Here is a 26,395-nt window from a genome sequence, read left to right as displayed (position 1 = left end):
ACAATTTAATCTTAAATACATTTCATCATATACAGCGATTATGTTCAGCTGCGAGGTTTCTCTGAATAATGCAGTGTATGTACAGCTGGCTCATGAGAGGTCTGTAATCTGGGTCTGTATGAAAGGTGTTTATTGTGAGTATGGCACGCTTGGCATTGCTCGAGGATCAGGCATTTCTCACGAAAGTGACGTAAGCCTGTAAAGAAAGCATGCGCAGAAAGCCCTTATATGGACATGGTTTGGGCGTGTTTTATGCAAATGACTAACCCCGTGCACATGGCCGCTCATTTAGAATACTCCAAATTCACTAAAAGTTCGAGAAGTATGAGAAGTTCTCCTGTGCGTACAAATATGAAATAATCCATGCAATTATTACTGAATAAGACCCCATGTCTTTGCATTCTGTTCAGTGCAACTCTGAATTTCTGTTCTGTTTTCTTGGACCCAGACAGAGAAGATACACCTGCATCCCCTTGTAGCATGACATCCTGGGATAGCAGTGAGTATAGGAGAAAAAAAAAAAGAATGCTTTAAAGGGATAGTTCACCCAAAAATGAAAATTCTGTCATTAATTACTCACCCTCATGTTGTTTCAAACCAGCAAGACTTTCATTCATCTTCGGAACACAAATGAAGATCTTTTTGATGAAATTTGAGAGATTTCTGTCCCTCCATTGACAGTCTACGTAACTACCACTTTGACAGTTCAAAAAGTTCATAAAACTAATCCATATGAATTGAGCGGTTTAGTCCAAATTGTCTGAAGAGACTCGATAGCTTTAGATGATGAACAGATTGAATTTAGGCTTTTATTTGCATATAAACATCCATCAACACACACATCAGTTATGGTAAATGGAAGCTCAAGCAGTTTTGCTTGAAGTGCGAAAACCAATGAGGTTCATTCTCGTGTTACACAGCACGTTTGAGCTTCTGCAAGAGGTTTGTTTCTGGAACGTGAAGCTGTTTCGGTTGAGCTTCTGTTTAAGATCGCTGATCAATGTTTATATGTGAATAAAAGCCTAAATTAAATCTTTTTATCATATAAAGCAATCGAGTCTCTTCAGAAAATCTGGACTAAACCTCTCAAATCATATGGATTAGTTTTACGATCTCTTTATGAACTTTTTGAAGTGTCCAAATCTCAGTTGTGTAGCTGTCTATGGAGGGACAGAAATCTCTCAGATATCATCAAAAAGATCTTCATTTGTGTTCCAAAGATGAACGAAAGTCTTACGGTTTAAACCACATGAGGGTGAGTAATTAATGAAAGAATTTTCATTTTTGGTAGAACTAAGCCTGTAAGGTGCGGTCACATGACAAAAAAAGGTCTAATGTCTAAAGTGTAGCGATGCATTAAGCATGAAGTCAGTTTCAAACCAAGCAGCTTTCTGTTGGTCAATGCTGTGGAAACTTTTCACCGAACAACAGTAAGTGCGACCGCACCGATTGTTTATACCTTAAAAAAATGAATCAATATTTCAATGGTGAATTGTGGGAGTAATGATGAAGGTGTGTCTTTCAGGCACAGGAGGGAGCATCAGTCCATCAGCAGTGTCGTCTCGCTCTCAGCGCTCTGTGGAGAGCTTCTTCGGCTCCAAGTCAGCACTGACCTGCATAAGTATCACAATTTGTAATGATTTTAACTTAATGATATTATGCTGTCACACCGAATTTTGTTGTGTTTTCCAGGTTCAATCTGGGAAGACTAAAGGGCAATAGTGGAAAACAAGCTCCTCTCAAACCTCACTGTCTCTCTGCAGAGACTGACAGACACATAGAGACAGACACGTCTGACTACTTGCCGTTGGTTGGTGTAATTGCATACTGTCAGTGCTGGGTAGATTACTTATAAATTGCAGTCTATTACTGATTACATCATTATGAAAATTGTAGTTATTAATGGAATCTATTAGATTACTTATTTCAACTACTTTTCGATTACTTTAGACATAACTCAATTATAACAGATTTGAATGGGATTATTGTGTACCAAAAAAAAAAAAAAAAAAAAAAATGGAGAATGAAAATACAGTATATTCCATTCTTTGGTATCAACATCATGGAATTCATTAAACCTTACATGCTATAACTGATTAAGAAGTGCTTATGTCCCCAAATTTAGAAGTATGGATCGCAAATTAATTCATATGGCCATTCTATATTGTAAGTAGGAGTAGGATCTTTTTTAGAAACAAAAAATTAAGAGAAAAAAAGAATTGGGGAGAATCAATAAATTATGAATAATTTACTGCCATTATGTGATCATGTAATCCATAAAAATGTAACTGTAATCTGATTGAGCATTTTGAAATGTGATATAATCAAATTACAAGTACCTAATTGTTGGAACATTTATTTTGTAATCCAGATTACATGTAATCAGTTACTACCCAGCACTGAACACTGATTTAAATAACTAATCAGAATGTAAAGCCAATGTCACCAACTTTACTTTTCGTGTCCCCACAGGTGCGCCTTCAGTTGGCATCAGGTGCGTTTCTGCTGTCTGAATCATACTCCGAGTGTATCCAGATCCCTCTGGACCGCCTGAAAAGAGCGTCCCCATACCTGAGCCACCGCAGCAGTCTGAGCCCTCCTTTCCATTGTACCTCACCACCTGCCACTGCTTCATCTAGACACATGCGAGAGTTGTGGTCCAACCCTTTGGAGGAGGGGTCTCCAAAATTGGTGGGTGGAGTCCCGCAGGCTGACAGTGGGCGGGGCTCTGAAGCTGACACATGTGAAGGTCCACCGTTGGATCCGGCAGAACCTCATGGAGAGAAACTGGAGCAGATGGATGTAGAAAGCTCTAGTTGGGCCACGGCAGTAGCTCTGGCCTGGCTGGAGCACCGCTGCGCTGGGTTCTTTGTGGAGTGGGAACTGGTGGCTGCCAAGGCAGATTTCTGGCTGAAGTGTCAATCGCTAACAGAGGGTGTCGACCTGGTAGGGTTGAGGGCAGCAGCCAGGCAGCTTTTTCTACTGTTGCGTCACTGGGACGAAAATATCAAACTGAACGTGCTTTGCTACAACCCCAATAACATGTGAGGAGCTGACCTCAGATGAAGTTCTTGGGTCTTTAATTGAATTTAACCCAGGACTCACAATTCAACTTTATAAGCAGAATAGAATTAATCGAAGTTGTCCTTCAAAAAGGAATGGAGATAAAGCTGAATTGTGAGTTGGGTTTCAGTTTCTCTCATGCCCAGACCACAATACTGTACAAGCTTTGCCTTAATCTATGGGCTTCAGTTTAATTATGCAGTAGAATGTAGTTCACTGTTATCAACTGCAGGTCTGACAGCACTTTATGCTAGCAATAGCAAAATGACTAGTATTGGATGCTTCATAAAACCAATCACAAGCATAAAGACCAGGCCAAAATGACACATTCTTGCCTTAATTAACACTACCGTTCAAAAGTTTGGAGTCAGTAATTTAAAAAAAAAGAAAAAGTAATAATACTTTTAATCAGCAAGGATGCATTAAATTGATCAAAAGTGATGGTAAAAACATTTACAATGTTACAAAATTTTTATTTTATTTTCAATCCTGAAAACAATCAGTTTCCACACAAATATGAAGCAGCACAACTGTTTTCAATATTGATTATAATAAGAAATGTTTCTTAAGCACCAAATCAGCATATTAGAATGATTTCTGAAGGATCATGTGACACTGAAGACTGGAGTAATTCTTCTTTGCCATCACAGGAATAAATTATATTGTATTTTTGATCAAATAAATGCAGTCTTGGTGAACATAAGAGACTTCCCAAATTTTGAATGGTAGTGTACTTGCTTGAATTTAATTAAACTATTTTTTTTTTTTTATTCTTTGTCAAGTTTTAGACTAAACTGGACCATTTTAAACCATCTTTTTCTTGCAATGACTGATTCTGTCACTATTACACAGTTTTGGGGCTGTTAACCATAGGAACAGTGTAAGAACATTGGTAAATTCCATTTTCCAGTGTTTTGGGGGGGGGGGGGGGGCTGCTTGCTTTTAGCCTCCTTGAGATATTTTGAATTTAAGCATTTAGTTCTTCTAAAGTTTGCATAAAAGCAAGAGTTTTCAGGTAACACCACACCACATAAACAATGTGCAAACCATGGGGCTATATTTGTTACATGTGCAAAAAATAAAAATAAAGTAATGATAACTATGGTAGTAGATTAGAGATACATGAATGTTATGAAATTATGACTTTTTATTTTCTATCACTTACAAATCTATACAATAAAATGCTCTGAATGATTCCAAATGGTGCTTCATGTTTTAAGATAATACTATTTCAAACAGTAAGGGCTTTATTCGTTCACTGAACCTTCAACCTGGTTTTGCCCAGACTTTTGTAGCTGTGAGCCTGGAAATGGAATAATATCATGGACAACAGTTGCATTGTGATTAGCGAGTACACTTTGGATTAAGCAAATGCATATCATGCAAAAAGAAAATAAAAAACTCTTCATTACAGAAAAATTAAAATCACCCTAAATGTGAAGCATTTCAGCCCTCCATCTAACTTCATTCTAGAAAAGGAAAAACCATAAAGAACACAACATAATGAAAAAGACCCAAAGACAGTAAACAAACACAGGCACTACTGGAGGTTTATGGTTGCCTTAAACTAAAAAGAAATGGAAAGCAGATCTATGCTGTTCATTTGTGCCCTATAAATGTAACTAGTGGATGCGATCCTGTTGAGCTTATAGTCACAACCCTGCATGGTTGAAAAACAGTTAAAGGGATAGTTCACAAAAAAATGAAACTTCTGTCATCATTTACTCACCCTCATGTGGTTCCAAACCTGATATGACTATTTCTTCTGCAGAACACAAAATAATATATTTTGAGAGTTTTTTGTCCATACAATGTAAACCAATGGACCCAAAGTAGTTTGGTTCCCAATATATATATATATCTTTTCTGTTCATGCATACAGGTTGTGGAACGACATGAGGCTGAGTAAATAACACATTTTTCATTTTTTGGGTGAACTACCCCTTTAAATGGAAACAAATCCCTGAATAGCTTTGAATAAAGACAGAATTATGAACGAAATTAAATGTCACGGTTGAAATGCAGAGACATTTTGTCATATCTGTATATATCAACTGCATTGATATGCTGCATAAAAAAAATGTCCTTCCAATAAACAACATTCACATTTCCCACTCCAGCATCCCAGACTGAGCATTACATTAGTCCTTAAGAATCCTGAGAAGCATTGTAAACTCTCTGTACCCCCATATATTAACTTCACACTACCTCCATTAAAAAAAAAAACCTTGATTCGATTTGAGCATCATACTCAGGGCACAGGTCCCTGGCCACCCCTGTTTGTCACTCTGGTACAGGAGCTTGTAGACAGGTGCTGGACCAGAGGCAGGAGCTGGAGGCCAGAGATCGTCCCACACAGCGAGTGCCCCGGTCAGGCCCAGGTTCAGTGGCGCTTCGCCTTGTTCTCTGACCTCTGAGAAGGAAGAGCTGGGGTTGGATTGAGCCACAAACAGAGCAGGATGATGAGATGGCAGACGTGCAGTGATAGAGAGCTGTAGTTGGTGGACGGATACGTGTTCCAGGACAGCTCTATCAGACCCAGAATCAACACCCTGAAAGAGAGTGAAACATACAGGGATGATGGGGGCGGGGGAAGATGTGATAACAAATTTGTCCTAATCAACTATAATTATTTTTGTGTGACAAAGTTTGATAACACTTTACAATAAGGTTCTATGTGTTAACATTGGTTATAGCATTAGGTATTATGAACAAATGAAAAATATTGTTAAAATGTCAATTTCTACATATACTAATGCATTTAAATGCATAAAAACATTTAAATTAACATTTGTTGAGATATTATAAACAAACACCAGAATAATAGTATATTTACAAATACATATTAACATAGATTAGTTAATGCTGTAAAATTCATTTTTAATTCATGATAGCTAATCAAGACTTTTTCTATTGATAAACACATGCATACATATACTGTATATACAAACACAACAAGAACAAACAACTAAAAGTTATATGAGGAAAAAAATAACACATTAAAACATATCTGTGCTGTACCTGAGAAGGTGGGCAAGCTTCTTGACTCCTCCACTCCACAGCAGGAAGGGGAGCGTATGAAAGTACCAGACATAAAACTGATAATGCAAAGATCTACTGAAGCACATTCCGATAAAGTTAGAGGTGAACAGAACCAAAACTGTCTGTATGATCTGGGTTAAGGATCTGTTTTCATCTTATAAACTAGGTCTAATAATGCAAGTTTCAGGAATACTTGGGATATTTAAACCATTTTAATCCAATCAATCATATGTTTGATGTAATCAACCATATAAAGGATATGATCAGCATTGAGCTTCTGTACAGTCTCTTTTCTCTCAGATGGATCTTTTAGAATAGACCAAATACTGTTCCCAGACCTGTAATAAACAACTTTTTAAATGATGCAGTCATTTACCAAACTATATTCCCAAACCTGTAGCATATTTAGTTTACCAAAAAGGTGAACCAAACATTTGATGAGCCTCACTGACTTCCATAGTATGGATAAAATACTATGGAAGTCAATAGTGTCCATCAACTGTTTGGTTACTGACATTCTTCAAAATATCTTCTTGTGTGTTCAGCAGAAGAAAGAAATTCATACAGGTTTGGAACAACTTGAGGGTAAGTAAATGATGACAGAATTTTTATTTTTAGGTGAACTGTCCCCATCTAATGTAAAGTGTGACCTTGATTTTTGTACCTCTTCCATCTCTTCAGTGCAAACAGAAGCAATGTGGTAATGTGAGTCAGAAGCAGCACTAGGTGGAAGTATCGACTCAAAAACACATCCTCGGGAAGAAAGCGCCAGTTCACCGTCCACTTAAACAGAAACTGCCTGCCTAGGTCAAATGCCCGGCTAACATACCCGACAGGGTTCACTAAGAGGAACGGCAGTCCCAGTAAGAGCTGTTAGAAAGGGAGAAAAACAGAGTGGTACATGAAAAGTTGGTGTAAAACAGTAAAAAGACAGTAGAATCACTTAATAAATATGTGAATGTGTTTATGTGTGTCTAACCTGAATGACAGCACAGAGAGTGAGTTTGGGTAAAGTTCTCCATAGACCGAACTCACACAAGAGGAGGAAGAGGAGACCAGGAGCGAAGAGCAGAACGTTCATCTTCACAGACACAGCTAAACTGTCCATAGCACAGAGAAATATTTACTTTAAATACAGTCACGTGTGGAAAACAAAACTCACATTACCATATCTGAATTTAGGCTCCGGAAGCTTCTTTAGCACTTGTAAACATAGTGATAGGAACAGTAATGATGGCGTCGGTTTAACCGAGTCCTCATCCTTTGGCAGGGCATGCAAAGTGCAAAGAAAACAGTGTCTTCACGACACGTTGGCAACACGAACCAAACTCTTCCAGGCCTCACCTACAACTACAGAGTTTGAGGGCGGGTAAAAGTAGACGTTGTTTGATGAAGACCATAGGCTGCCATTATGCAGATTTGTTACAAACCTACATAGGTTCGTGCAGGTAGAAAGACTGGAATTACTGACAATACGTTTTAGGCAGTTCAGAATCGGTTCTTTCTTTTGGGAGAAAATAACTCCATTTATCATGCACTTCGATTTTTGAAACTTTGCAGACGTTTTGCATTCACAAACCGCTATATTACACATTACATGAAAGGTAATATCTGAAAAAACATAAGAGGGGCACTTTAACTCTCCCCGCGATTGACAGAAATTTCCGGCAATCTATGTTTTAACTGTTATACGGTAGGGGGTGTGATTTTCTCAGCTTTTTGTTCAAAATGTTGCTTTTTTTTATGAATCTTACCAACATTCAAGTGTTGATAAAAAAAGAATGCATGGAGTTAGAATATTTTTTTTTTTTAAAAGCTGAGGGTCTGTTTTTCCCTTTGATATAATGCATATATACAGATATTCATACAATAAAATATTCTGGGGGCCATGAAATTTTGGTGAAAATGATCAAAAATGCTGGGGGTGAATGAAAAAAAAAAAAAAAAAACACTGGCAGGGGGAGAGTTAAAAATAAGCCTGATATTCTCCAATAAAGTTTAATTCATATGGCCATCCATCCTTAATCTCTCTCTCTCTTCCATTACTCTACGTATGCAGAATGAAGATGTTGTTTCTACTTGCCTGTAAAGGGCACATCCTAGAGTCCAGCGGCCATCCAGGAAGAGATTGATGGCTCCAAATAACAGCATCATGGCCACCGGATCATTAAAGAGACGCAAGACGAAGATAGAGTGAATTCGATACGAAGCACAGCAGACGAAGAAGAACACATATGGAGGAACCTAGAGAAGAATCAATGGACAAGCACTTAATAAAACCAGAACAATGAAAACAATCTTTTGTAAATATCCAAAAACTCATAATGGACCCTTGTCACAGACTGTGATGATGCGTTTTAATGGTAATCTGCATTTTAAATCTTGCAAATTTTTAATATTTTCATTAAAAAAATATATATATACATTCATAACACTATACTTTGTATTATATTTCCTTTGCATCAAATTACAAAAAACTAGTTAACGCTGCTGTGAGGGTGTTTCTAATACAGCGGCTGTGGGAGTGACTGTAAAATTGACATCCTTCTCTCTTCTGACAGCCGTTATCTATCTCTATTTTTTTCCTCTTTTTGAAATTTGTGAAAACATCATTGTTGAGGGGTTTTTTTTTGCTGTTGTTGAGGAACAAAAAAATATATATATATATATTTATTGTAGTCTCTCATTCACCACTATAAAAGTTTACCCAACTATGATGACTTCCACTTCTGAGAAAACCGGAAATGTGAAAAGAGTCAATAAAACTAGAAATCAGCAATGTACTGAAATATTAGTAAGGTTTTTGTTATAATAAGTAGTAATGAGTAGTTGCTTATGCTTGAATCCAGAGGTTTATGTCTTGCAAAAGTTTAGTTTAGATGCTGTTGGATACAGATCATAGAATTAATACAGATTGTAGAATTATTGTACACTATATTTAATTTATACACTACCATTCAATAGTTTGAACGCATTATTTGCAGTAAATTATTTTAACGCATTAAGGATTTTGAATTAATCACAACCTTTATATATATATATATATTTTCCTGTGATGACAAAGCTGAATTTTCAGCATCATTACTCCAGTCTTCAGTGTCACACGATCCTTCAGAAATCATTCTAATATGCTGATTTGGTGCTCAAGAAACATTTATTTTCATCAATGTTGAAAACATTTGTGCTGCTTAATATTTTTGTGGAAAATGTGATACATTTTTTTTTTTAGGATTCTTTGATTTTTTTTTTATTGATTTTTTGCATTTATTTTAAACTGATTCACTTTTGAGCAACTGAATGCATCCTTGCAGAATAAAATTACTAATTTCTTTCAAACCAGAAATCTTACGGACCCCAAACATTTGAACGGTAGTATGTACACCTCAAACTCTCTGTGAAAAGATTCCAGCTATTCTTGGGTGAAAAAAAAAAAAAAAGATGACTGAACAGAATTATGCATAATGGTAAATTACAAGGATTTGTATAATATGGGGTTCTTACCTTTTTGGTGCGATGGTAAATGCGGAACACAAGAAGGAGAGTGATGAGGTAGAACACAGCAAACACATACTGACCCAAACGAATATTCTGTCCATGATCAGTAAGATAATACAGCCCTGTGAATATATACACAAAACCAGCTGGATACCTGAAACACAATACAATCCAGCAAATGATCAGTGGCCAGGTTTCTATTTAATATGTCATTCTCAGAGGTGTACAAGAACACAAGTAAACTACTGGACATCTAAAGGCTGGAACTGTTGATAATAGTTCCTCAAAAAAAGTCAAAGCCAGTCTGCAGATTTTGGTCAGTCATAGTTGACAGATTTTGCAGAAAATTGTATAGTATATAATGGGCACAGACGCCAGATATCAAACATGTTTAATATTTTGAGCTGATTTTAGAACACATAATTGTTTTTATTTGTCATGCATCTCCTAGCTACAAAACACATGTTTTTGCATGAGTTCATTGTGTTCCAAAAGACTTTGAAAGTCTGGTAATGTGTAATCAGGGTTGCCAGGTTTGCGTAACAAAACCCGCCCAAAACTAGCCCAAACTCGGGGGGGTTGGTTGCTTCAACCTGCGGACTAAAAAAGACAAAAACAGCAGCAACAGTGTAAAACTAGCCCAATTCCACTGGAAAACCGCGGACTTGGCAACACTGTGTGTAATTCTCAGTTATTTAGTGTATGATGCCCAGTTTTTCCCTGTAAACATTTAAAGTTGGCATGTGTATAATAAGTTGTGTAGTGTATTAGAGGCTCATTAATGCCATTCTGAACATTTGTGAAATATGCAGATTTTGTGGACCTCGGCATATTACTATATTACCCATAGCGGAAAACAAAGGGTTAATTCACCCAAAAATTAAATTTCTGTCATTAATTACTCACCCTCATGTCGTTCCACACCCGTAAGACCTTCGTTCATCTTCGGAACACAAATTAAGGTATTTTGATGAAATCCAAGAGGTTTATTCTCGTCCATAGACAGCAACATAACCGAGACTTTCAAGGTCCAGAAAGGTACTAAAGACGACGTTAAAATAGTCAACGTGACTGCAGTGGTTCAACCTTAATTTTATGAAGTGACGAGAATACTTTTTGTGCGCAAAAACAAAACAAAAATAACTTTATTCAACAACATCTTCTCTTCTGTGTCATTCTCATACGCTGTTTACGTCCAGCGCTTCCAGGTTCTACGTCAGAATGGCGACTCATTATTGACCGGCTCCTGCGTCAGCATTACACGCATGCATTGTGCTGCTCATGTGATCAGCTTTGGCCAATACTGAGCCGGCATTCAGACGTAAACACGGAAGCCTTCACTGTGCTTACTGCAGCAACTACATAAGGAAGGGAAGGGAAGAGATTGTTGAATAAAGTCATTATTTTTGTTTTGTTTTTGCGCACAAAAAGTATTCTCATCGTCGCTTCATACAATTAAGGTTAAACCACTGTAGTCGCGTCGACTGTCTTGATGTTTTTACTACTTTTCTGGACCTTGAAAGTGGTGATTATACTGTCTATGGATAAGAATAAACCTCTCGGATTTCATCAAAAATATCTTAATTTGTGTTCCGAAAATGAACGAAGGTCTTACGGGTGTGAAACAACATGAGGGTGAGTAATTAATGACAGAATTTTCATTTTTGGGTGAGCTAACCCTTTAGTAACAAATGAACAAGGGGCAGAAGATTTTGGTAGGTGATTGAAAACGGGTATGTATTAAATATCTAGCATGTATAAATTACATATGCCTGCATTTTAAGTAAATATTTTTCCAACTCTAATGGTATACTATATATAGCTATATATATTTATGTTGACACTTACACCAACGGCCCCGTGTCGCCCTTCAGCTGTGTGTAGTCATATGTGCCGTTAATAACTCCCTCCACCTCATCCATGTACGCCTTCCAGTCAATCTCTGTATCTACACACACAATATTTACAGCATTAGACAGAGGAATCAAGATGGCACTTGTCTTTTAATCGGCATCACCTTGCATAGTGCGATTCAGTGTCGGGTTGTCATTTTGGCTTTATGGTGCGCGTGACTGACAGTGACACGAGCAGTGCGTCTCTGCACGCGTTCCCTTCCGACCACAGATAAAGAACACAAATTTAATACAGTTTATATTGGAAAGTAGATGTAACCCTTCAGTCTATAATAAATAAATGAATAAACAATTGCATTAACAGCGTGCACTAGTACAGTATCCTATTTGAATATATAGAGATCAAGCAGTATAGTATGATGCTCTGTTTCTTTAGTCTGCAGTTCCAATAATAAATTGTTGACTATTATAATTATTCAAGGATCATGTCAGTGATTGATTTCTAGTGCACTTACATGCAACTTTTTGGATCACCCATATGTTAATCACAATTTCCAGGAACCAAAGGACGGCCGTGACCAAGAACGTGTACTCTGCTTTGAACAACACCATGTGTTTGTCCTGCCATATGGAGGAAAGTGTTTTTTGAAATCTTGATGGTAAAGTAGGTGATTTTTTCTTTCCCGCTGCCATGTTGGCCGCCTTGGTGAAGTCAGCAACTTCGATCACAAACGCGTGTCGAAATAGGAAACACTGAAATGTAAATTAAAAGTCCCCAAGGCAAAAAATGCCATTGAAAAAAAAAAACAGATTTTTTTTTTGACTGAAGATACGTTTGAAACGTTGTTACAATTTATTTATTTTACGTATTTATGTGTATACAAATATGTTTATTTAAACTTTTAAAAAAAATTATGTTCGTTTAAAACGTTTCAATGACTTTTTAATAAAAATTATATTAAAGGAAAGCATGCAGAGAACAAACCGAATAACAACAAGCTTATAATTATCACATAAAGTATACTTAAAATGTGTTTGGCTGCATAAAGTTGTGTCACCAGATTCAGTCAGGCAAACGTCATAGCTACCCACGTTGACGTACCACGTGACCCAAACAACATCGTTTCCGGTAATGTATTCAGGAGGATTGTGTGAGTGTTAAAGGCGATTTTCTGCTCCTTACTCGTGCGATGTTCATTTCTGTTGTTTTAGACAGAACTTTAATATTTATTTATGAGCGTGTACATACGTAAAAGCGGTCAAAGCATTAGGTTAAATCCTTTAAAGGTCATTTATGGGTCACATTTCATTTTGACAGCCGACAAATGATTAACCTTGTTTGGAGAACTGTTGTTATTGTTATGTATATATTATTGTAGAGGTGTTGGTAGTGTGTTTGTGTCAGTTTTCTTTAAATCGACTATAAAACACCCCAAAATCCCATGGACTTGCATTGTCGGAATTTAAAAGGGGCAACTGTCAATTCTAATTTAACATACACATACATGCTCTTTTAAGTTGCTCTCTCTCTCTTTTATTATTGCCTCTTTTTTTTTTTAATCCATCCATCCATGACAGCCAGAACACCCTGTCAATGCCTATCAACCTCGAGAAAACCTAGCAATTCCTCAGAACTACTAAGAACAGCCTAGCAACACCTTGTAGGATAAATGTAAATGAAATAGTGTAATGAAAATGAATGCTGAATTAAATCCTCATCATTTTTCATGATTCATCCTGGTCCTTACATCTGTTCATTATTATTTGACTCTGTGTTCAGTAATCTAGAGAAGAGGAAGAAGGGGTGAGGTGGAAGATGGAGGATTTCCCCATCCGGACACTGGAGATTGTGTGTTTGGGTTCAAGTGTGGCTCTCTCTGGTCTTTTTTATTACATCTACAGGAAGAAACGCAAAACTGTGGACAAGCTTAACGTGAGTAACAGTGCAAAAATGACAGTTTAAACAGCTTTATAGCTCAAATTACACATTTACATAGATTAAAAATTTATTTGTGAAATACCTGGTTTGGTAAAGTGATCAGCCCCTTAGAGTATACCATTATAAACTTGCTCAGGTGCAACCAATCAACTTCCAGATCAACACCAGGCTAAGATTTGCAAAGAATTCACCATGGTGCAGGATAAAGTTGTAGAAAGCCACAAGTTAGGAAAAGGCTACAAAAACATTTTGAAGGCTTTAGCTATCTCTCTGAGTACTGTTCAGAGCATCATTAAGTGGAAAGTGTATGGCACCACCAGCACATTGCCTAGATCAGGCCGTCTATCCAAACTGGATGACCGAGCCAGGAGGAGATTGATTAGAGAAGCTACCAAGAGGCCAAACGCAACTTTGAAGGACTTACAAGGCTTTGTGGCTTGGACTGGTTGGTCTGTGCATGTGACAACTATCTCACAAGCTTTACACAAAGCTGGCCTGTATGGCAGGGTGGCAAGAAAGAAACCTTTCCTGAAAAAGTGCCACACTCAGTCTCGTTTGTGCTATGCAAAAAAACACCTGGAAGACTCTGATGCCATCTGGCAAAAGGTGCTATTGTCTGAAGAGACCAAAATTAACCTTTTTGGACTAAGCGCAATGTTTGGCAAAAAGCAAACACAGCACACCACCCAAAACACACCATACCTACTGTGAAGCATGGTGGTGGCAGCATTATGTTATGGGGGTGTTTCTCTTCAGCGGGGACTGGGCGATTGGTCAGGTTTGAAGGGAAAATGGATGCTGCCAATACATCCAAATTCTTGAGGAAACCCTGCGTCCCTCTGCTAGACAGCTGAAGATGGGCAGGTCATTCAACTTCCAACATGACAATGACCCTAATCATACCCCCAAAAGAACAACGCAATGGCTTAAGGATAGGAAGGTGAATGTCCTTGAGTGGCCAAGTCAGAGCCCTGAATCCGATAGAAAATCTGTGGATGGACTTGGAGAAAGCAGTCCATTGCCGCTCACCACTGAATTTGACTGAAGAATGGGCAAATATTCCACAATTTAGGTGTGCAGACCTAGTACAGACATATCCAAAAAGATTAGGAGGCTTTACGGAGTATTAAATCATGGGACTGATGACTTTTCCAACCCTGTTATTCTAGTTTTTCAGGGGTTTTTTTTTAAAAATGTCTGCTACAGGAAAGGAAACTGTAGGAGAATTAAAGAAACATTTTTTTTGTTCCTGATTGTTTCTAAAAAAAGAAAAAAGAAACTAATTTGTTTTTGATGTTAGGAAGCTCCACTACTGCCACTGGATGAGAAGTTAACAGATCTTTTAAATGCCTCACCGGGGAAATGTCTGCAGTATGTGGTCATCGAGGGTAACCTATATTTTCCACCATATAGCATCTCAGCTGATCTGTAGAATATAACTCGTTCTCTCTTTCACTTCCACTGCCACTGATTTGCTTTCTGTCTTTCTTTCTCTGTAGGTACAGTTCAGCCTGTAGGGGAACCATTAAGGAGTCAGTTTCAGGAATGCAGTGTTGGTGTCATCCAGAAACTGGTCCTCCGAGAACACAAGCTTGTGTGGAACAGTTTAGCACGCACTTGGTAAAACCTGCTCCCTTGCTGTTACATATACATTACTGTTCAAAAGTTTGGGGTCAGTAAGATTTTAGATTAATCTTTTGTTAAAAAAAAAAAAAAACTTTTTTCAGCAAGGATGCATTAAAGGTGGGGTAAGCCATATTTCAAAAATGCTGTTGGACATTGTTGATATTTGAAATCAACCCAAACAAACCCACCCCTGTCTTCATTGCTCTGCCTCCAAAACTCACCCTCCAATCCTAACCACCCTGCTCCGAGTCGGTCTCGAACCCTGATCGCTGCTGCTGACAGGCGAGGCGAGTGCACTAACAATGACGTTAAACACTGCATCCTCTAGCAGTCGTCAGTGCGCGGTGGTTTACCTACTCAACTCTCAACTAGCCTCTTTTACACACACAATGCGAGAGTGGATGTCTGTTTATCACAGCTGACATGCAACAAAATAATGCTTCACAAAAAATAATGCGCAGATTATGAACGAACGACAAGGAAGCACAAAAAATGAACGTACAGTACACAAGAGTAAATACAAACAAGAGTTTGTTGTTAGTCGCCAACAGCACAGCAGCTCCAGACAATCAATGACACTCAAACCCAGTGTCACTCACATGTGAAGCGGAATCAAAGCAGTCTCTGCATCGGTTATCAGATTTTCCCGCTTAGCTCTCTCCAGCACTGGAAAGCTTTTCTAATATTAACGTGGGTCCTAAAGATTTTGCCCAGTCATAAACCTTCATTCCAGTGATATCCTTTAGAGTCTCCTCTCTCTTTCTGGAGTCTTTCTTCAAATCTCCTTCTTGCTCATTCTCTCTCCTCAACCATCTAATGCTGATTGGCTACAGGTTTGTTGTTGGTGTCGGTCCGACTAACTTCCAAACAGTGTTTTTGAAATATGGCTTACCCCACCTTTAAATTGATTAAAAGTGACAGTAAAGACATTCATAATGTTAACAAAAATTCTGTTCTTCTTTTCACAAAAAATTACGCAGCACATTTGTTTTCACCATTTATAATAAAAAATATTGTATAAAAATATGTTTTTTGAGCACCAAATCATCATATTAGAATGATTTCTGAAAGATCATGTGACACTGAAGACTGGAGTAATGATGCTGAAAATTCAGCTTTGACATCACAGGAATAAATTACATTTTAAAATATATTCAAATTAGGGCTGTCGATTTAATGCTTCTGCGTTTTGAGCGAATCAATAGGGTGAACCAATGATTTAATGGCTCATTCATGAATCAGCTATTTGAATGAATGAATTACTCAATGACTTACTCATTTAGACATTTACCGCCACCTGCTGGCCGTTATTTTTTCTCTGAAGCTACTTTTTGTAATGTCTATTTAATGCTTTATTCATTTAACACAATAATGACTTTATCTTTTAGGGGTAATTTCTCAGCCAAATTTGATGTGCGATTAATTAGATTAATTAATCGCCACATTGTGTAATGAATTAGATTAAAAATTTTAATCTCTTGTCAGCCCTAATTCAAATTATTTTAAATTATAATAATATTTCACAATATTACAGTTTTACTGTATTTTTGATCAAATAAATACAGCCTTGGTGAGCATAAGAGACTTCTTTCAAAAACATTACTGACTTACCAACAACAAACTTATGAACGACAGTGTGTATAAGTCAGTCTAACATGGCAATTCTCAAACACAAATCTCATTCACATCCTTCAGGACAGACAGCGAGCGTTTGCTTCATCAGCGTGTGAATGCTGTGCCCTTTAACTTGGTGGGTGTGAACAAGGCATTCGTGCGTGTGCTCTGCCCCCTGGAGGCCACGGGTCCCAATATGGAAATCATCCACGAGAAGTTCCACCAGGCCAGCTACGGCTTCACGGACCTGATTGGCCAGTACCTGAGCGGAGAGAAGCCCAAAGGTCAACTTGAAACGGAGGAGATGCTGAAGGTGGGCGCATCCTTAACTGCAGTGGGCGAGCTTATCCTGGACACGGACCGCCTCCCTAAAATCCGTCCACCCACCGACGGCTCCGAGTATTTCTTGAGCACAGAGGACTTTGAGACCTTGCGGCTAGGGCAGGAAGGGCAGGCGGAGATGTGGAGGGTGCTGGCATGTATTTTCGCATTGGCGGGTCTAGCCGCACTGATGTGGGTGGGACGCAGGTACTACCGGCAACTGAAGCTGCGCTGGGAGCAAGAGAACATGAGGAGGGAGTTTGAACTGATGGCAGAAAGAGAGGAGGAGGAGAATGGCGGGGATAATCTGGAGAACGCTTGCGTGATATGCCTGAGTAATCCACGAAGCTGCGTGCTGCTGGACTGCGGACACGTGTGCTGCTGTTTCCGCTGCTATCAGGCCTTACCGCAACCCAACTGTCCCATCTGCAGACAGAACATCAAACGAGTCGTGCCTTTATACCAGGCCTGAGAGACTGATAAGATTCTTCAGTTCCTCTCATAAAACCAACTAATGCATTGAGCAAATAACTAAACATGGTTTAATGTTATACAAATGGACAGTCGTGCTGGATTTACATGTTGAAACAGCCTTAAACTTAAAAACATTGTTATACTGTGAACAGGACACCTGTGGCGGAAGCAGTTGCACAGATTCCTGAGACGCACTTTAGTTTCACTGTTTTAGTTTTCATATATTCCTGTTCTAGTAGTTAAAATTGAAAGTCCAAGTTTCTCAGAGCTCTAAGATGTCATCATTACACAGTCTGGGATGAAATAGCATAATATCAGAGCAAATATGCTTTGTTATTTTACTGATTATCCTGATAAGCAGATGTGTGTGTGAATGGAATATTTCTTTGACTTCCTGTTTATTATTTTAGTGCATCCCATGTTCAGCACTTATCAAATGGTTAGTCTGTTTAAATAAACATAATGATTATTATTATTGTTTTTTTTTTTTGTTTTTTTTAAAATAATAACTGCAGGTGGGCAGTGTTGGGAAAAGTTACGTTTAAAAGTAATGCATTACAATATTGCTTTACTCCCTAAAAAAGTAACTAATTGCGTTACTAATTACTTTTTATGAAAAGTAATGCGTTACATTACTTTTGTGTTACTTTTTCTCACCTGGGCTGGACTTGCTTGTTTGTTTTTTAATAACAACAAAAAAGTTCTATTTTTGGCAAATGTAAAAGCCCTTTTACACCAAAAGTGAAATGAATAAGCCTCAGGCTGAAGGAAATGCATATTTACACCTGTACAGTAGAAGGCGCAGCTCAAACTAACCTTTCAGCTGTGCTGCCATTCTGAATTAAAGAAGAATAGGATACAGGAGAAGGGCCCTGTCCCAAATGGCACCCAGCACTCGCGGTCTCCTTGTGAGTCCGCACTTTCGTGACGTAATGCCGCTTTGACTGTCGGGAAGATTTCTGCTGCGGAGCTCACACCAGTGCGGGTTTGGCAAAAGTGCGCATCGATATTGACTGCAAAGGGGGCGCTCGTGAGCACCCTTCTGAGACCTAAAATTGACAAATGGGACACCCTACGGGTTTGTGGACTTAACGGACACGTGTACACGGCAGCCATTGTAAAGGCTGATTTATACTTCTGCGTCGGACCTACGCCGGAGCCAAAAGTGTATATGAAGTGTGCCATTTGGGACAGGGCCAAGGAACTTCGACACTCTTATTTCTAAATCTAATCTAAAGTAATTTTTTGCTTATTAGTATGGTTGAATTAGATCATTGGTCAGCAGCATAGACATTGGTTAATAAAGTGAGATTAAATACATAAAATTGTATGTGAAGTATATTTGTGCAATTTAATATAGTTAATTATTACAGGTTTGCATAAAATTCTGAGATTTTACTGTTGTTATTAATTTTGAGGAATAATGAAAGATGAGTAAATGCATGTTCACATTTAGTCTAGAACTACAATAACCATCATGTTTACACAGCGCACACAACACCTCTGAACTTTATCACTCTCAACATGGGAAATAATTGACTGTCAGTCAATAAATGTGAAAAAGTAACTTAGATATTTTGTTGTAAATTGAAAAAGTAATGTGTAATCTGATTACGTAAATCAAGTTACTTGTAATGAGTTACCCCCAACACTGCAGGTGGGTTATATACTGTATTGAATGGCCCATGTAAATAAACCTAAAATAACAAGTTATTTAATATGATTAGCTTAGTGCCTTAAAGAGAGCAATTTTCTTTTTTCTTTTTTTTTTTTTAATTTCCAGAGTCTAAAATGTTAAGCTTGTTATGTAAAGATTTGGGCTAGATTGATTAATAAAACACTGTTGTGTACTTGCTGTTCTTCTGTTCCAGCATTATTTGGCGTTTTCACATACAGATTCTAACACATAAATACCTCAGTTGTTGCTACACTCAGTGATATTGCTGATTTATTGGTGCTTATGACATGGAAAGTCATAATTCTTCTGTGAGAGATGTGTGTGTTTGCCAGGAAGAAATCTTTCAAGTGTTCTTATGCAACAGCTGCTGTGATCCTGTTACACGTAACTTCTGTAAATCACCCAGCCTCCCCCTCTCCTTCTGTCTTCTTTCTTAAATGCAAGTAAATGAGATGCAGAATGAATATTTGGAAATCAAGGAAAACATTCTTCATCAAGGTCAAGCTGAACTTCTAATGATGCTGCATTTACCAGCAGTGCTTGTCATTTTACATTCAACCACTAGTGGGCAAAAGAGGGTCAGACACTGGAAAAGTAAAGCAAAATTATTTGCATGCATCAAAATATCTGCATAAAATGAAGAATTTAAAAATCATGTTCAGCATGCATCCTCTGCATCTCACTCTTTTCCATTGGGTTTACCAGCAGTCTGTCCCCTTTCCCTTTCTATCTTAAGAGAGCTTTCATTCATTTATAGAGATTTTGAATAAAACATGCCAAATATTCTGTGACGACCAGGTTTTCCCGCGGAATTGGGCTACTTTTTATGGAAGCTATATTTCCACCACTGAATAAAAAATAAAACAGGTAATGGCGACTTTTTATCTCACAATAGTTTAGCTACATCTTGCAATTCTCACATGCAATTGCAAGTTAAGTCAGAATTGCATCATATAAAGTCGCAATTGCGTGTTATAATATAATTAGCCTATAATAAAAGCGTGAGTGTTTTTCTTCAGAATTGGACTTTATATCTTTATATAAGTCATAATTGTGAGAAAAAGTCATAATTGTGAGACATATTAACATTAATATGACATTAACTTGCAATTCTGACTTTATTTCTCGTAATTGTGAGTTTATATCTCGCAATTCTGAGAAAAGAAGAGATGTATGTAGGTCTAAACTCATCAAAGAGGCTTTGAGCTTCTTATTAAAACAGACTGTTTATGACTAGGCCTAGTGATTTTCAAGTTGAAATTGTGTATAACGCACAACAGTAACTGTAAAATACACTATTTTGCCAAAAGTATTGGGACGCCCCTCCAAATCATTGAATTCAGGTGTTCCAATCACTTCCATGGCCACAGGTGTATAAAATCAAGCACCTAGGCATGCAGACTGCTTCTACAAACATTTGTGAAAGAATGGGTCGCTCTCAGGAGCTCAGTGAATTCAAGCGTTGTACCGTGATAGGTTGCCACCTGTGCAATAAGTCCATTTGTGAAATTTCCTCACTACTAAATATTCCATGGTCAACTGTTAGTGGTATTATAACAAAGAGGAAGCAATTGGGAACAACAGCAACTCAGCCATGAAGTGGTAGGCCACGTAAAATCACAGCGCGGGGTCAGCGCATGCTAAGGCGCACAGTACGCAGAAGTCGCTAACTTTCTGCAGTCAATAGCTACAGACCTCCAAACTTCATGTGGCCTTCAGATTAGCTCAAGAACAGTGCGTAGAGAGCTTCATGGAATGGGTTTCCATGGCCGAGCAGCTGCATCCAAGCCTTATATTACCAAGTGCAATGCAAAGCATCAGATGCAGTGGTGTAAAGCACGCCGCCACTGGACTCTAGAGCAGTGGAGATGTGTTCTCTAGAGTGATGAATCATGCTTCTCTGTCTGGCAATCCAATGGACGAGTCTGGGTTTGGCGGTTGCCAGGAGAACAGTACTTGGTGGAGGGGGGATTATGGTGTGGGGTTGTTTTTCAGGGGTTGGGCTTGGCCCCTTAGTTCCAGTGAAAGGAACTCTTAATGCTTCAGCATACCAAGACAGGTTGGACAATTTCATATTCCCAACTTTGTGGGAACAGTTTGTGGATGGCCCCTTCCTGTTCCAACATAACTGCGCACCAGTGCACAAAGCAAGGTCCATAAAGACATGGATGAGCGAGTTTGGTGTGGAGGAACTTGACTGGCCTGCACAGAGTTCTGACCTCAACCCGATAGAACACCTTTGGGATGAATTAGAGCGGAGACTGTGAGCCAGGCCTTCTCGTCCAACATCAGTGCCTGACCTCACAAATGCGCTTCTAGAAGAATGGTCAAAAATTCCCATAAACACACTCCTAAACCTTGTGGAAACCCTTCCCAGAAGTTATAGCTGTTATAGCTGCAAAGGGTGGGCCAACGCCATATTAAACCCTACGGATTAAGAATGGGATGTCATTAAAGTTAATGTGCATGTAAAGGCAGGCGTCCCAAAACTTTTGGCAATATAGTGTATATAAGGAATAATTGACAACGGGCCGTTGAATTCTTAGAAAATAATGCACACCCGAGGTGGTAATGCGGCCATGAAGCGAAGCGGAGGTGCATTATTTGAATTCAATGGCCCGGAGTCAATTATTCCGCTTATACTATGGTTACCACACTCAAGACATTGTTCAGATGTTGTATTTCAAGACATTTGTCAGGTTTTTGTCCTTAAAACACTCTTGTGTGTGGGACTAATTTCTTACACATCTAATCCCAGAACTAGTAACGAAGGCTTGAGCCTTATTAACGCAGTTGAGAGAGAGAGAGAGAGAGAGAGAGAGAGAATAAGCTGTGAATTAGCCTACCCGAGTCTTTGCGTCTCTCTCAGCAAGAACCGCACAGTTATTACCTCACTGGTGAGAAATGTCATGTAGCTTTTAAGTTGCTAAACTATTTTACTGATTAATTTGTCAGAGCAGTGCTGACAACACGTTTCTGTGCGAGTGTGTGTCCGTACGTGTGTAGTCTAAGTTTGAAAGAGAGAGAGAGAGGGAGCGGGAGAGAGTATGTTTAGGACACAAAACGTATTTTGTGGCAAAAACCATGACAATAATTTGTCGTTTTCATCCTATTGTTTACTATATTTATTTGCTTGGTCAGTGTCGTTGTGGGTTTTGTTTTTGCGGTTGTAGGCTGTAGTACCTATTGAAACAACTGAAATCATTTGGCAAAGTATGGAACTGCAATGCGATCAAGACCTGCCTGGAACTACTTTAGCCTTGCGTTTCCCTCTGTATGGTTTCCCTGAAAAAAATTGCACACCTTAGAATGTTGGTCAACCAATCAGATTTGAGCATTCAACAGCCCTGTAGTATAAGTATAGGTATGGAAGTGGCATGTTGAGTTTTGATATTTGGTCAATGGGCTAGTTGTGATTGGCCTTTTGGGCTGGTTTTGTTACGCAGACACCATAGTTATTGCATCAGTTGATAACATCATGGCACTTTTATTATATATACTATGGTATGGTATTTTCAGTGTTGATATCGTTAACTAAAACTATTGAAAATCGTTTGTGGTGTCACTGTGGTGGTACCATGGTATGATTAAACTGGTAATGCCAAGGTAGGCTTATTTTATATTCAACACATTGGGGTATGATTAACACTTGATATTTTCCTAGAAATACAATTCAAAGGTATCATATCATATAGTGTCCAAAAAACACAGTAAGTCAAATCTATATAGTCATGATGTGGAAACCACATTAAATAAAGTATAGCTGACACAACAAGAACAGTACACACTCAAAGACATTTGATGCTATGTGACAGGAGCAAAAAAGCTCAGAGAGAATTTCATGTTGAGTCAACATGACGGCATTTTCCCAGCCACGTAACTCCTTATGCTTCTCAGCGTGACTCCTGGAGCCCTGGAGGGGTCTGTGTTCCAGCTGTGCGCAACATGCCCATCGCCCGAGCCTCATCTGCGTACGCCCTCATCTCATCTGTGTGCGGTCTCATCTTCAGTGACCTGCTTCTGTGCCGCAGGCTTAAACAGGCTGTCTGTATTTCATACTCCTGCTTTAGTGTTTTTGATTAAAAGCTCTAGAGGGAAGAATGTGTGGGTGTGTGTGAAAATATGGTGAACTGGGCAACAAATTCTCAAAGACACTCATCAGCTGGTGCCAATTACATTGCCACACTGTCTTCTGTGCAAGAGCCAACCTCTCACATTTGAGCCAGCTGAGAGAAAGTGGCAGAGTGTTGTTCTCACTTAGGTTTACTGGTGTCATTTCAACTACAGGTACCATTATGTCCGAGGGATTTGCTATTTTTTCTTTGTCTTGGAAACCTTTTATAAAAGAATATTTGCTGATTTTCACATGCCGTTTGTTAAACAATACCATTCAAAAGTCGGGGTCAGTAGATTTGTTAATGTTTTTGAGTCTCTCATATGCACACCAACCATACAGTAATATTGTGAAATATTATTACAATTTAAAAACAAACTGTTTTCTATTTGAATATATTTTAAAATGTATTTTATTCCTGTGATGGCAAAGTTGATTACTTCAGTCTTCAGTGTCACATGATCCTTCAGAAACCATTCTAATATGCTGATTTGGTGCTCAAAAAACATTTCTTATTATTATGGATAATTGTACTGCTTAATATTTTGGTGGAAATTTATGTTCAGAATTCTTTGATGAATAGAAAGTTCAAAAGATTTATTTGAAATCAAAATTGTTATTATAAATTATAAATGTGTTTACTGTCACTTTTGATCAATTTAATGCATCCTTACTAAATAAAAGTATTAATTTCTTTCTTTCAAATAATAAAAAAGAAAGAAAATCGTACTGATCCCAAACTTTTAAACAGTAGTGTATGTTTTAATGTTTTGCCCTTATCCCAGACCCAGACATTCAATCTTAAAATATGAAAATAATCATAATTTTTTTTTTAAAAACTAGATAAATTTAATAATTAGTAAATTAAATTAAAATATAACATGTAGCATATTTTCATAGTTTTATAGCCAAAATTTTAAGTATGCTAAATATAATATCTGATCATTTTCAAATTATATTTCACACTTTATGCATAAATTGCCAAAATGCAGCCTGGTAATGGTGGACTGATACTTGACTATCTTTTGTTTTCTTCACTGATCACTGACATTGCTGTTGCCTTTGTAACTGCACAAACTTTTGGAAAAACTTTGCTATGGGCAAAACTATTTGTGGTGGAAATTGTACCATAACTGAAAAATCATAATTATTCTTAAACAGAGGCTTGCTGACCATATCAACTGAAAAGTAAGTGGATGTATTCTGTTACCATTCTCTCATACGCACTACATCTGCACATTTTATCACCCAACCTCATTTTTGCTCTCACTTTTTCATTTGACTCAGGTTTTTGGGATTTTGTGTGGTTTTTTTTTTTTCTTTTTCTGCTGGATAGAGAGTGAATCAGCAGTTACGTTGCATGAATCAGCAGAAGCCAGTGTGACCGCAAACACTTCTCCCAGAGCACACTTCTGTGATTGCAAAATGCAGTGTTCACCTGAACACCAAGGGCACTAGAAAGAAAGAAAGAAAGAGTGCAATGAGTGATAGGTCAAGTAATTTAGAACATTATAATGCTCATTGATTTATGCCTGTCTAATTATTTCACTAAAATGCATTGCTGTGGTTTGAGAAGAAGAACATTATTAAAGGGTTAGTTCACTCAAAGAGTTTGCTGAAAACAAAGTTCTCCACACTTCCATAGGCCGTAGAAAAAATGAGTAAGAGGATCCAGCCTCGAACTAACTTAAAAGGATAGGCCTAGTTCACCCAAAAATGAAAATTACTGAATGAACGTCATGTCATTGTGTACTACGTCACGGAAATTAACGCTTTTTGGAGCCGGAAGCTCGTTATTTTTTTTTGGAAAAAAAATTCATATGGATTAGTTTTACAATCTCTTTATGAACTGTTTGAAGCATCAAAATGGTAGTTGCGTAGACTGTCAATGGAGGAACAGAAATCTCTCAGATTTCATTAAAATATCTTCATTTGAAGAAGATGAACGAAAGTCTTACAGGTTTGGATCAAAATGAGGGTGAGTAAATGATGACAGAATTCATCCCTTCAAACTTAATAGTTGAAACTGTTTTCAAAGCTTTTTAAAGGTACAGTAACTTTTGGACTTCTTGCGGTTAAAAAACAAAACTGCATGCATTTTGCGGAAGAACATTGTTATGTCCTCCGGCTCTTGTTTGATTGTGCGGATGAATATGATGCTTCACAATAGATAATGCTTTATAATGAACTCTATTATAGAGCTACATATGGCAGTTTATCTATTCAATGAAACACCTTACTCACCCGCTGAGTAATAAAACCACCATCTTCGCTTCGCTTTTACAACATTTCAAATCCCTCAGTTCTCGCATCTCCGAAAAGCCAAGCCAATGTTTATTCTTGTTTTATTACAAGCTCTGTTGCATTCTCTTTTTGCCAGCAGATTCTCCTTTGTTTGGCTTTTTTTTAATTTAAAAAAATGGTGATTCCCTGGAGGTTTGAGATTTAGTGCTTAAAGGCACGGTAGGAGATTTGCTTCAAAAACATTTTTTGTTATGCTGGTTGAAAGTCTCTTCACATCCCGAAAGCAATCGCTAAGTTAAGTGGTCTAAATTTATTTATATGTATTTTTATCGTCTGTTGAAGGCGTAGGACCATAAAATGTTCATCCAATCATATCCCTAGATCTGAAGGATATGATAGGATGACCTGCCTGTCAACATATGTTTTTACATACCTTCGCGCACCCTGTTCACGCAGACATCATACGTCATCAGTGCGTTTCATGCTATGCAGAGTTAAGGCCCGGATATACTTCATTTTCCGCGTTCCACTCTGTGCTCACACATGTGCCGTTGTACACGCACCGTCCACGCGGCTTCAAAAATTGGGCTGCCCCAAAATTACGTCATGCGGACATGAAGGGCCAAAGTATACTTTTGGCTTAAGACAGACACCAGTCAACAAAACAGCTGCCACCTTTTACAGTTCCTCCTGAACCAAAACAACGAGCTTATGCTGCATTCACGCAATAACTACCATCATTTGGAAGAGATGGAATCCTGTGACGTCATACTCGGAGCGGTTCCTGACTCAAATTTATGCGTTTCAACACTATCAACACCAAAAATGAATCTGCAGGCAGCAGTCAGATGGTACTGGTCAGTGCTCTTTTATTATTGTAATGTTATGTGCTTTGAGACATGAGGTAGTTTAGCGTCCTCTCTGTTGATGCT

The 26,395-nt window shown here is 38.1% G+C and overlaps 3 protein-coding genes across 8 annotated transcripts in view; 2 read left to right on the top strand and 1 right to left on the bottom strand.

The window, feature by feature from the left end:
* The window catches only part of vwa5b2 (von Willebrand factor A domain containing 5B2), a 33,167-nt gene extending 28,903 nt beyond the window's left edge, over nucleotides 1-4,264 (top strand). For 3 of the 4 annotated variants that reach the window (XM_051918621.1, XM_051918643.1, XM_051918610.1), the window contains exons 19-22: nucleotides 449-499; nucleotides 1,526-1,601; nucleotides 1,693-1,810; nucleotides 2,473-4,264. In XM_051918621.1, coding sequence (XP_051774581.1) covers nucleotides 449-499; nucleotides 1,526-1,601; nucleotides 1,693-1,810; nucleotides 2,473-3,048 — 821 coding nt within the window. In that variant the 3' untranslated portion in view covers nucleotides 3,049-4,264. The remainder of the gene's footprint in view (nucleotides 1-448; nucleotides 500-1,525; nucleotides 1,602-1,692; nucleotides 1,811-2,472) is intronic. The other variant, XM_051918632.1, reaches the window with a different exon arrangement.
* On the bottom strand, nucleotides 3,987-12,196 carry alg3 (ALG3 alpha-1,3- mannosyltransferase). The gene is made up of 9 exons (XM_051918659.1): nucleotides 11,969-12,196; nucleotides 11,449-11,548; nucleotides 9,607-9,754; nucleotides 8,189-8,349; nucleotides 7,085-7,205; nucleotides 6,770-6,975; nucleotides 6,368-6,443; nucleotides 6,085-6,230; nucleotides 3,987-5,615 (listed from the first exon to the last, which is right to left on the bottom strand). The coding sequence occupies exons 1-9, from the start codon at nucleotides 12,144-12,146 to the stop codon at nucleotides 5,447-5,449; spliced, it is 1,305 nt and encodes a 434-aa protein (XP_051774619.1). The 5' UTR covers nucleotides 12,147-12,196; the 3' UTR covers nucleotides 3,987-5,446.
* A 310-nt stretch (nucleotides 12,197-12,506) lies between these two features.
* On the top strand, nucleotides 12,507-17,899 carry mul1a (mitochondrial E3 ubiquitin protein ligase 1a). 3 transcript variants are annotated; one of them, XM_051918674.1, is made up of 5 exons: nucleotides 12,507-12,604; nucleotides 13,234-13,386; nucleotides 14,693-14,780; nucleotides 14,892-15,012; nucleotides 16,714-17,899. In XM_051918674.1, the coding sequence occupies exons 2-5, from the start codon at nucleotides 13,270-13,272 to the stop codon at nucleotides 17,423-17,425; spliced, it is 1,038 nt and encodes a 345-aa protein (XP_051774634.1). In that variant the 5' UTR covers nucleotides 12,507-12,604; nucleotides 13,234-13,269; the 3' UTR covers nucleotides 17,426-17,899. The 3 variants fall into 3 exon arrangements, with proteins under 3 accessions (XP_051774634.1, XP_051774646.1, XP_051774657.1); XM_051918686.1 differs by having other exon boundaries at nucleotides 12,525-12,582; XM_051918697.1 differs by lacking the exon at nucleotides 12,507-12,604 and adding an exon at nucleotides 12,775-13,125.
* Nucleotides 17,900-26,395: the final 8,496 nt, after the last annotated feature.

The sequence above is a fragment of the Ctenopharyngodon idella genome, chromosome 2 (assembly GCF_019924925.1).
Source record: "Ctenopharyngodon idella isolate HZGC_01 chromosome 2, HZGC01, whole genome shotgun sequence".
NCBI classification, from domain to species: Eukaryota; Metazoa; Chordata; class Actinopteri; order Cypriniformes; family Xenocyprididae; genus Ctenopharyngodon; species Ctenopharyngodon idella.
The sequence above is the reverse complement of the archived record's forward strand: the minus strand, read 5'-3'. Positions and strand labels throughout refer to the sequence as shown.